At 37.5% G+C, this 11,365-nt stretch overlaps 1 protein-coding gene across 1 annotated transcript; it reads right to left on the bottom strand.

Annotated features, from left to right (window-relative positions):
• Positions 1-6,076: 6,076 nt before the first annotated feature.
• Positions 6,077-10,888, bottom strand: ostm1 (osteoclastogenesis associated transmembrane protein 1). The gene is made up of 6 exons (XM_008397652.1): positions 10,415-10,888; positions 10,069-10,183; positions 8,801-8,898; positions 8,587-8,697; positions 8,076-8,241; positions 6,077-7,255 (listed from the first exon to the last, which is right to left on the bottom strand). Exons 1-6 carry the CDS (start codon positions 10,808-10,810, stop codon positions 7,200-7,202), a joined length of 942 nt encoding a protein of 313 aa, XP_008395874.1. The 5' UTR covers positions 10,811-10,888; the 3' UTR covers positions 6,077-7,199.
• Between the last annotated feature and the right edge of the window lie 477 nt (positions 10,889-11,365).

Genomic DNA, 11,365 nt, shown 5'->3' with positions numbered 1-11,365 from the left:
TATATAATATTTGCACAAATATTTCATTTTTAAGCTTTGAAACGTGATACAGAAGACTATGAAGACAGTGATTTACCTGGCTCTGTGCTGCCATCTAGTGGTGCTTTTTTATTTTATTTCGCTTGGCTCATTTTGTTCAAAAAAGGAATTTTTAATCTTAAATTTTAACCATCTACTCGTGGAGAAAATGTAAAACAAAAACTGTATCTTAACAAAATATTTTAATAAAAAACAATGATGAATATTTTTGTGCAGCTGTTAAATAGTCCAACCTTTCTTAGAGGTGATGTAAGGAATTAAATAAAAGAGAATGTTACTTACTGGGGCATCTTCAGATAAAAGGCATGTAATTTATACACATCTGCATCTTAAATACTTACAGCTCTAGGCAAAATTCCCAGTCTACACATTACAAGTTTTATAAAAGATGTCTTGCATCTGAGTAACATCATAAATGGTCAGAGCATATCAGTGCTACTGAACTTTAGGTGGCACTACAGTTCTTTGAACAACAAACCAACCTCAGTGAAGGGTTTTATTTTCAACAGCAGCATGTTTGGAGCACATGTTGCAGCACAAGCCGCATAATTACAAACAGATCTCCAAAGACTCACATGCACGCCCATTTTCCGACTAATAACTGTCTCTTCAAGCTGATGGCAAGATGGGGTCTATCTGGTTGCGCACACAAATAAACCTCCGCCCGGGTCAGATGTTCTTGCCCTGAAGAGTGACCCCCCTCCCACCTTTCCCTGCTCTTATCCCCTCAGGGAATCTCAGCGCTCTTTCTCCATTCAAGTGGTCTTGGCTGCCGCTGAGCCACAAGGGATGCAAGTCAGCAGGCAAAGGTTTCTGACATATGATCCAGCATCTGTGATGTCACCAACAGCTGACTTGTCTTAAGACCTTTGAGAAAGGGGGCTCTTGTTGCCAACAAACCCTTAGCTGGAACTCTTGGTGCTTATGCATCAAGCTGCTGCGATTAGAAACTGAATGACTGCTATTAGAGAGTGATTCTATAATCTATCTAATACCATAAGCTAGGGCTTGACAGACTTTGACCCAACTCACAGGTGTATAATACGTCTTATTCAATCTGCATATGCTCTGAAGGAGTGTGTGTTCAACTTGTTAATTCCTCCTCAGGGCAAAATGTTTATGCCTTGTTCAACAAAGCATTTTATTCTTCGCACGGGGGTTGAGAGGTGCGCAATCTAAGCCTGACCTTTAGCCAGTTAACTAACTGACAGCTTAGAGTGTTGTTGGTAGATGGGGTTGCATAACATTGTAAATCCTAACTACCGTATTTTTCGGACTATAAGCCGCTACTTTTTTTCCTACACTTTGAACCATGCGGCTTATAGCCCGGTGCGGCATTTTTGTGGATTTTTCGTCAACCGCCAGGGGGCTCTTAAGCAGGAAGTGAATCATCGGAAGTCAAAATTGAAAATCAAAGAATAAAGTGCTGATTTTCATTTAGAACAAGCACATGCTAGCAACAGGCATGACAAAGAAATGTTTTCAAACTCATATGATGTAGCTTTCAAGTTGAAAGCTATCGATCTGGCATTACAGATCAATAGCTGCAGCACGTAAGCTCGGCGTGAACGAATCCACGGTTCGGTGTTGGAGACGGAGTCCTGCGTCCTTGATAGAAGATTTATTAAAGACGCAGCCTTCTGCTGCATCCTTGTGAAAAACCGAGTGGCGGAGATACCTGCGTTTTATAGCCCGGTGCAGCTATATGCTGCACATATATACGTATGTATATATGTATGTTTCCAGTTTAAAAAAAAAAACCTTTGACTGCGGCTCATAGTGAGGTGCGCTCTATAGTCCGGAAAATACGGTAACTCTTAATAATGGCATAACGAAACGCGGACTGGCTCCCTCAGAACATTGGCTGTACTTTGCAGAATATGGTAGAGTGGAGGATGATTGCAGCAGAAAACACAGAGGCATTTAGTCTAGAGGAGGCCATGACCTCGCCGAGAAAAGAGCAAAACATGGAATTTAGTAATTGGGGTTTAATAAAGGAAAAACAGGAGGCTGGGATCATTGACAGCAGGGCAAGCTTCTCTCTGCTCCTTCAAATGTGGCCTTGTCTCAAGGTAACATGTGGAAAGCAAAGCATGTTCTCTGCTTTCTGCAAAAAGGAGCTCAGCATAACTGTTGTCTCTGAATTTTCTAACTGCAGCACTTCAACTTTAAATATTAGAAGTGAGAGAGGGGCTTTCTGATTGAAGAAATTAAAATGTATTCACCTCGTAAATTAAGTTGATACACGACGCCTGTGCAGGTGAGACCACTTATGCTCTCTTACAGTCATCCTGTTTTCGCTATTTACGTCTTTTAGGTTTGAGTCATCACGTTAAACATCAACATTCTTCACTTCAGCTTTAGTCCTCACACTTCAGAGTTTCCTCCGGAGCTTTGAGTGAATTACCAGGTTAACACGTTCTCTAAGCTGAGAGCTAAAGACAAAGGAATGAATGGATTAGTCAGAAAGAGCATTTCACTGCCTGAGTGAGCATTTAACCGTTTGCATATTCTAAATTATTACAAAGAGCCTTGCAAATGTTTTAATTAATGTCATGTTACATCCAAAAATCATTTCCCGTGATAGACTAACACAAAAATGAACAAAATTGTGGAATAGAAGTAAATGGATAGGGGTTTTTAAAACTTTTTTTACAAATGAAATTTTGAAAAAGGTGCAGATTAGATAGAGAACATCTGTAAATACACGTTTATAAGTCTTGCCAAAGATTTTCAATTGTCTTCAGGTCTCAACTTTGGCAGAATCACTAACACTTGAGTAAGCTACCTTTATTGAGCAACCTCTAACATTTTTATATTTAGCTCCATCTACTTTCCCATCAACTCTGACCAGCATTTCTATTCCCAAAGTAGAAAATCCTCCAAACAGCATGATGTTGCCACAACGGGGCTGCTGCCACAACGGGGCTGCTGCATCCAGGATGATTTCAGTTTTTCACCACACATAGCATTTTGCATGGAGGCCAAAAAATTAGTTTTGCTCTACCCCGTTTGTTTTCTATCCTATTGACAAGATTATGAAGAACTGCAAATAGGACTTCTTACCTACAGACATTTTTCTAAGTCATTGTTATAAAAGTATTTTATAACTCAAATATTTGTACAATAATATGTGTGATGTTAACACTATAGCAAGGACTAAAACTTGCTACAGCAGTCAGTTTTTAAAGAATAGGTTTGACAATAAAAATAAAACTAAAAATGTCCTTATTGTTTTTAATTGTACAAAATGAACAAAAATATTCCAACATTTTCTTAACAGGTGAAGGAAACAAAAGCGTAGGAGGAATTAAACTGTTTTACTGGCTTTACATACCAACTATTCATTTTCCTGATAAATGTGTAAAAATCCTTAAAATAAATGTATCTTTTACTGCATTTGGACAAATTTTAGAAAAATCTAACCTTTAATTTGAATAAATCCGATGAGGGAATAAAAACATATTAAGAAATAATATAATATAATAATAACAAAAATACTTGATGAGGCAACACTTTACCAAGGTCTGGAGAAAGAACAATCTTCTTCAGAGGAACGTAAACTAAGGACGTTCAGGAACCACAGCCTGACATTAACTGGAAACTGCTAGAACACCAGTGTTGCTGTCCAAAGTGAGGCAAGTTTTACATCAACACGGACAGAAATAAGTCTGACAATAAAAGATCCAAAACTTACACCCTTAAGCTTGACTAAAATTTCCAGCTATTTGCCCAGATGGACAAGCCAAAAGCTTTCTACAGCAGACTTTTGCTGTCAGACGAGACAAAAATTGAGCTATTTGGCTACAAGAAGTATACCTGAAGGACTAAAACCTAAAGACACCTATCATGTCTTTATATTATCATGTCAAATTCTGTTAGAAGAAACCAAAAGTCATAGTGCACACTATGACCGAGACAAAACTCATCTCGATAAGCCTCAGTAGTAGTAAGAATAACAAGATTTATCTCACTTCATAAAGCCTTCAATTCCAGTTGTGTGTGCATACCGTCTGCATACATACTGGGGGATTACAGCTACTTTTCCCCTTCAATTAAAATGTAAAGTATCTAAATACTTCCTCCACCACCGAACGGCCGCTTTTCCAAAACCACCAGCTTTTCCACTGCTCCCCCTTCAATCACATGTCGGCCTCTGAGTTTTTCTTGACTTTCACCCCTGCTCACAGAGCCGGTGTGTGCCTCCGGGAAGCAACGAGGCTTAACAGGAATCAAAGCTGTCATTCTTGAGTGCATGCGAGCCGCTCAACGCACTTCTGTCCTGGAGCGCAAATGAGGGAAAGCTTGTGGTTTCCAGGCTCTCAGTTTGGCCGCAGCAGCAGGATCATGCGATCAGGTATGTTGGTAATGCTGAGTAAGCCGCTGATGGCCGACCGTGGCTGCACTCCAGAAGACCAAGAAGCCAAAGGAGTTTAACCGGTGTGTTGTTGCGATTATTCGGCCAAAGTATCTTTATCCCACGTTTAGATTAGCTGCAAATGATGAGGGAGGAAGGGGGGAAATGGAGGGTTTGTTGCAAGTCACAGGAGAACAAGGGGGCTGTACCAGTACAAAGAAGCAGGACTGGTTCTTCTTAAACAGGGCCCAATTAACTAATAAAACTTTTTTTTTTTAATACATGACTAATCAAGCTCCGTTTTGCCTCATGTGTCTTCATTAATATCCATCTGCCTTGCATCTCTTAGATGCCTTCCATCTCTTAGGAAGCAAGGGAAAAGGTTAAAATAATTAGGGACAAAATGATAATAAATTGTAGCAGTGATAAATTATTTAAACTTGGAAAGTAAAACGTCATATTTGAATGAGTAAAAAGTACAATAAACTCTAATATGAGCTAAATAGACTGTCAAGTTCAGGATTTATGGGTAACATTTAATGCATGAGTGGCAAATTGTTTAGAATCCTTAATTTATTAAAAAAAAACGTTTTTGCATCAAGTTCATTCACTTACATTTACGAACAGCCCCATTTACTCTGATACTCCTAAATAAAATCAATTTCAAACAATGGCCTGTAGAAGTTACCTCAGTTGTAAATGTAAACAGTAGTCCACCAGACTGCAGCCTAATCCCAGGATGAATGTTTGTTCAAGGACATTAGTGATCAAACTGCTGTTTGACGAAGGGACACCGAGAAAAGACTGGAGAAGTAGCTTTGAACATTTTGCACAGCACAAGTGAAAAAAGCATGGCACAACATCAAACCTGCCAACACATGGTCATCTACTTAAACCTGATAAGCCAGGAAAGAAAAAAAGGAGCATTGACCAGAGAACCAACCAACCATTGGTAACCCTGGAGGAGAAGCAGACATTCACAGCTCAGGTGGAGAATCTGTCTACTGGATGCAAAAGATCATAAACACACAGGTGAGAGACAGAAATGACAAGAAAATGAGCAAATCAATTATGAAACTGTAAATAGTTTGAGCTTCACCTTCCAGCAGAACAACAAACCATACAGATGGTTACAACAAAACTGTGTTTAGATGCATTTGCATAACCCAACATTAATCTAGCTTCAATGGTAGCAAAAGGTGATCCTATAAGGTATCATGTCAGGGAGGCTAATTACAACACACTTAACACGTTTTAGGTTTTTCTTCTTAATCATAGAATGCAAAATGTAAGAAATTAACAATAAGTCTGAACTAGGGTTATATTTAATATTTCTCTTGTACGTGATTAGTACAGGAAAAAAGCTTTCTGCCTTCCTTTCATGTTGAGAAAAAAAACCCTTGCTACTCTAAAATGTGTTGATAAATAAATAAATGCACAGTATCTCTGCCAAGCTAATGCATTTCCAAACACACAGCATTTTAAATAAACATTTAAGTGTTACTAAACTATTCCAATAACCAGTCGCTCCCGTTCAGCTTTTTAAAAACATCAAGGAAAAATGTTGGCTTAAATAAAAATACCTTTTTTTTTTTTTTTTGCAATTTTGATTACTTATAATATTGTTCAGATCATCAGTCAGCAAATAAAAGTCTGTTTGGAAATTAGACTACAAACTTGTTTGAGACAAAATGGATTTATTTGCATTTGAAAATTAAAGTTTGCATTACTTTAGAGCATATTTATCAACATAATACTCATCCATTCTGAAGATGATTTTATGCAGAAACCCTTAACAAATTAAATTAAATAACAGTGCAAAACAACAACAGAGCACATTAAAAGCTTTATGCAACCTCAAAAAAAAAAAGAAGCTGACTAGAAAACGGGTAACATCACAGTGTGGTACTTTGGAGTGCTCTTACATTGTGTCTAATGTCTTTATTTACTCCCCGGCCAACCAACATGCACCCCCAGCCCCTCACCCCTCCTCCTTACAGCAGTTACATGTCACCACTAATGGACATCAAGTGCTTCCTTTTTGCAGCTCTCTTCTGGACATACATTAGAGACAGAAAACCCATTTCTCCATCCATAAATAGAGCACATACAGCTACATACACACACACATGATATTCAGGCCACTCACTTTCTATAGTGACAGCAGGATGCACTTAACAACCCAAAGATTGTTAACAAGTTAAAAAGAAAGAAATGGCAAGAGGAGGATTAAAAGGATATTGTGCAGATATGTTATTAATCATCTGATTAGTTTGCAATGTTAGAAGTTAAAGTGATTTAAACACAAAACTTCCATTAAAGGTATTATTAATCATGTAATTTGTAACTAAGCAGACTTGTTGCACATTTAAAAAAAAAACATTTAAATTACTCGTGATTCACATGATTAACTCAGATTTTTATCAACTAATTCATGTAATTAAACTGCAATGCTCTGCATTACAGATCCCAAACGTAATCATTTATGTTTTTGTTATTAATAATTCAAAAATTACCTCCTGGATAATGAATTTTAAGAAAAGCTCCCAACAGGATGTGAAAGCAAACATTTAATGAACCTTCCTGGGCATTTTACAGCCGAGTGCATTTCTATTCTTCATAATTATATATTGATCCATCTCAGTCTTGTGAATATTCTTATTGGTAAGAAGAAAGAAAAAGTAAAAAAAAAAAAAATTAGCTCTTTAGTCTCATGTTTATGAAAGCCAAAAAAAAACACCTCAGAAATTGTGTTGTGAAGGATAACAACACAAGTTCTCCAAGTCCAAAAAAAAAGTTTATTTCAGCTTTGTTTGTCCTGAATGTTCATCAGGCTGTTGTGTGACTTTGCTCGCTTGGCTGTAGAAAGACAAAAACAGACACAAAATCTTTTTTTAATAAAGCAGAGATGATCAAAAATGAAGTTGGAAACAAAACAAGAAAGAATCTGAAGCTCAATAAAATGTGTAGTTTTATAACTTTGATGCTTTACCAGGCTAGATCTGCATACAGCACAATCACTGACTAAAGGAAAAGCTCGTCTTTAATCTGAGCATTTTGACCACGTCAGAAAGAACCTACAGTGGTGCTGTGAGGTTAAATTCACCTCATTTCCTGTTTTAGGAATGAAGTCTTTTAATTTAGTAGTTTGCTGTCTCCGTGCTGATTCAGTCTCATCTGATGCCACCAATAATCAACTCTCACATATTGGATTTACAAAATCTACTTTCTGTCTACATGTAGAAATAAATAAACTGTATATTCCACTTAATTTGAAAGTTTGTCTTCTCCATAAACAACAGTGTTTTTATAATGTTCCCCATGGTTCTGAACCTTGGTGACTCTTGTTACTTTGATTCAGGAGAAAAACTGTCACCTTCACGTATTTAATTTAACGTTATTATATTTCATCATCTTCATTTGTACTGGTGTGTTATGCTTACCTGTTGGAATCGGGAAACCGCAGATATCAATTTTGAACCAAAATGTAACAACACAAGCACCATCTAAACACACACTTACAAACTAAAACTCTTCTATAATCTATAATCAAATCCACAATATCACAGTCAATCCACCCCTCCCAAACCTCAACCACAGAGACTCCAAATCCCTCAAATAAACCCAGTCAAAAAATCCCCCTGCGTGTGACAATGGCTGAATTAAGCTGGTTACTCACGGTGTATGAGCTTGCGTTTCTTTTGTTCCGAGTGAAGGAAGCTGCTCAAGTAGAAGATAATGGGCAGAAAAAGTATAAAACTGGACACAGCGATGACAGGAATCGTCTCCCCGCCAATGTAGGAGCAACCAAAGTCCTTGCTCCAGAGTTTGCGGGTCATATTCATCTGAAACGAGTCAACGGGTTCAGTCGCAGCAGACCTCATCAGTCCCAGAACAGCGTTAACTCAACCTGATCAAACCTTCCCTTCAGATGAACATCTACTCTCTGCTGCTATTGTAGATTAGGAACAAGTGCTACTTGTTCCTAATCTTAAGTGGAATGTCATTTTCCTTATTTTATTGAGTGAAAATCAGTTTAGTTCTTTTATTTTTCCTCACACCTGACCAACAGTAAGTAGTTCAGAAAAAAGAAAAAAAAACATGTTTAGACATCTTCCTGTAGGAGGTGCAGTTTTCCCTCTTCATAAAAGACTTCCCCCCCACCCCCCACATCATATACAAATACATACCGAATCCTCCAAGTCAATACACAGGGTGCTATTCTTCTCCATTCCACTGTACAAGTCATTCAGTTCCTTATATGTATTTTTACAGTTTTTGCACAGTTCTGTATGGTTACCCTGTATGGAAGAGTGTAGAAAAAAAAGTCACCAGAGTCTATTTATGGAACAAAATATATGAAAAAGAAAAAAAGGACGGATAGACAACCAGATCATGTCGTACCTCTTTATACTTCTCAAAGCAGGTGATGGTTTGATTGAGAAGAGTCAGGTAGTAAAGTGTGTCATTGTTCGGGCCTTTAAAATCCTTAGTGACACATTCTGTAAAACAGGTATTTCAAAAAAAAAAAATAACAAAAAAATCAGCTAAACAGTTGTAAGATGCATTACAGCATGTGGAGGCATTTTATTACATGTCTCATAAGGTTCTCAAATAATAACGAAAAGTGGGATGAAGACACAATTAGTTCATAATGAGATACTGAGAAATATTTCGAAATACAGCAGATGCGTTAGTTTTTGTTTATTTTTATGACTTGTTACATTTTTGAGGGTTTACTGTTGTATTGAAGTAAACAAAGAGAGTACACTCCAAAGTTAATATCATAAATGAGGTTAATTTTGAGACACTAAAAGGAGAATAAAGCTTTCTCAACCTAATTTGTGGGATTTTTTGTTTTGTTTTTGCAATATTTCTGTTTTGTTTCTAACACCAAATCTCTAAATATAACTTCTCCGACATAAGGAGCAGAACTTTTAGCTTTTTAATCTCATGAATATAAAAGCAGTGCGACTTGTTTTTATTGCATTTTCAGGAGAAGTTTCATTGCAGTAGCAACATAATATTCTTGTTACCCGTCTCTTGTACTCTACATCTGGTCGTCACACTATAATGAGGAGGGGAGCTAATGTTACTGGAATTTAAATCAACACTCAAGATTGGTCAGCAAGGGAATTCACACCCTATGGGACATTTTTCATGTTACAGCCACAAACTTCAATGTATTTTGGAAGAAGGTTTTCTGGTAAGAAAAGCCTAAAATTGAATTTTATGGCATAAAGCTGGTTCTATTTAGTGTTGATGCAGTGGGACTAACTACGAATGCTTGCCACACTTCCCATATTTTTATCTATTCAATGAAGAAAATCTTTATCATTTTTCCTGCACTAAGCAATCGTGCATGTCTATCAGTTTCAGTTGTAGCAACAGTAAACGTGTACCCTGAAACAACAACATTCTTCTGCAGACATAAAAATTTGTAAGTAAATCTCCCATATCTGATCCAGTTATAATCATTGAATTTTATCGCAGCCCATGAATGAGGACAGTTGGAAATTCAAGTCATTACAATCTGGGTCACATGTTTATAGGGGGTGTGCAGTTTAAAGACATGCACACTCTCTATAAAAAAATATTGAAAAAAATAAAAAACACAAGCCAGTGCATGTGTGTTGTTTATAATCCTATAAATCTATTGCTTCAGAACTTACTTTCACAATTTGATTTTTCCCAAATGGTATCCAGGTTGCCGTAGAGAAGGAAGACGAGCATCAGTCGGTCACTGCGCAGAATGCTGTCCCTACAGCTCACATTCCCAGGACCCAACTGAAGAGACAAACACTCAGTTTAAGTATACGTGCAAAAGACATATTTATTTGAGCGCTTTAATACATTTTTATAACCAGTGCAATACAATTACATGGCAGGGAAAAGGGAGCTTCCTCAAATTTCACAGTCACATTACTAAACTCGTGACTGAGTCGACAGCGCATGAGCAAATCCAGCTGAGAGCTTAAAATTAAAACACAGAAAATATATGTGTGTTTCATTTTGTACCTGGTCTGATGAGATGTTCACGAAGACTTCGGAGAGGCTGTTATACCAGGGGGAGCAGTTCTGACACACTCTGACGGGTCGAGCAGCAGGAATCAGACAGTTGACATAAGCTACATACCGCTGACCGAACAGCCGGAGAAGCTCTGAGCAATACTCGCTGATCTCCACGTCCTCGGGGAAGGAGGACAGCAGATTGATGGAGTACGAAGAGTCCACAGCAGGCTTGTAAACAGGCGAGCTGACCACAGCAGAGGAGCCGTGGCTCTGATAACCGGGAGCTTGTAGCGGGTTTGCAGCTGAATCCGAAGCGGTGACGTTCACGGCATCAATAAGTCCGAGAGAATAAATATTTAGAATTATAAGTAGAAAACCCAGCTCATATCTGTGCAGCGACATGGCTGAAAAAAAGTTTTGTTTTGGCCCGTCACTCCAAACAACCCATGACTTCCTCGTTTTCAACCAGCATGGTCATGTGACTTGTGATGTGAAATCTCGCGAGAAAGCCCCGAGTCAAAGTACTTGAACTACAAGCCGGATACGACTTTGAGCATTTAATATTTGATAATTTAAACAAAACCCGAAATAAAGACAATAAATAAACTCATTTAATAAAATCACTGATGTTATTTTAAATAACCTGCTGGTTTTAACAGAGATAGTTTAATTTCTAGTTTGTTTGCTTTTTAATGCACAATAATACACATTTTATTAACTGTAGAGTATTATTTTTTTCATATTGTAAATGTGCCATTTTTGTGGTAACACTTTATTTGAAGGGGTGTGCATAAGACTGACTTGACACTGTCATAATCATGACATAACATCTGCCATGAACATAAAGAAGTCTTTATGTTCATGACCGGTGTTATGTTGTGTTTATGACAGTGTCATGTCAGTCTTATGCACACCACTTCAAATAAAGTGTTACCACAATTTTTAATTCTTGTTGTT

The sequence above is a fragment of the Poecilia reticulata genome, linkage group LG21, assembly GCF_000633615.1.
Source record: "Poecilia reticulata strain Guanapo linkage group LG21, Guppy_female_1.0+MT, whole genome shotgun sequence".
Lineage (NCBI taxonomy): Eukaryota > Metazoa > Chordata > Actinopteri > Cyprinodontiformes > Poeciliidae > Poecilia > Poecilia reticulata.
This window is presented reverse-complemented; position numbering and strand designations above follow the sequence as displayed.

Bases quoted from the DNA above. Each gene is read 5' to 3' on its own strand.
- ostm1 (XM_008397652.1), bottom strand. From the start codon at position 10,810: ATGTCGCTGCACAGATATGAGCTGGGTTTTCTACTTATAATTCTAAAT. The intron at 8,698-8,800 runs GTACGACATGAT...TCTTCCATACAG, and splicing joins GCTTTGAGAAGTATAAAGAG to GGTAACCATACAGAACTGTG. The intron at 7,256-8,075 runs GTGAGTAACCAG...GTCTTTCTACAG, and splicing joins GAAACGCAAGCTCATACACC to CCAAGCGAGCAAAGTCACAC.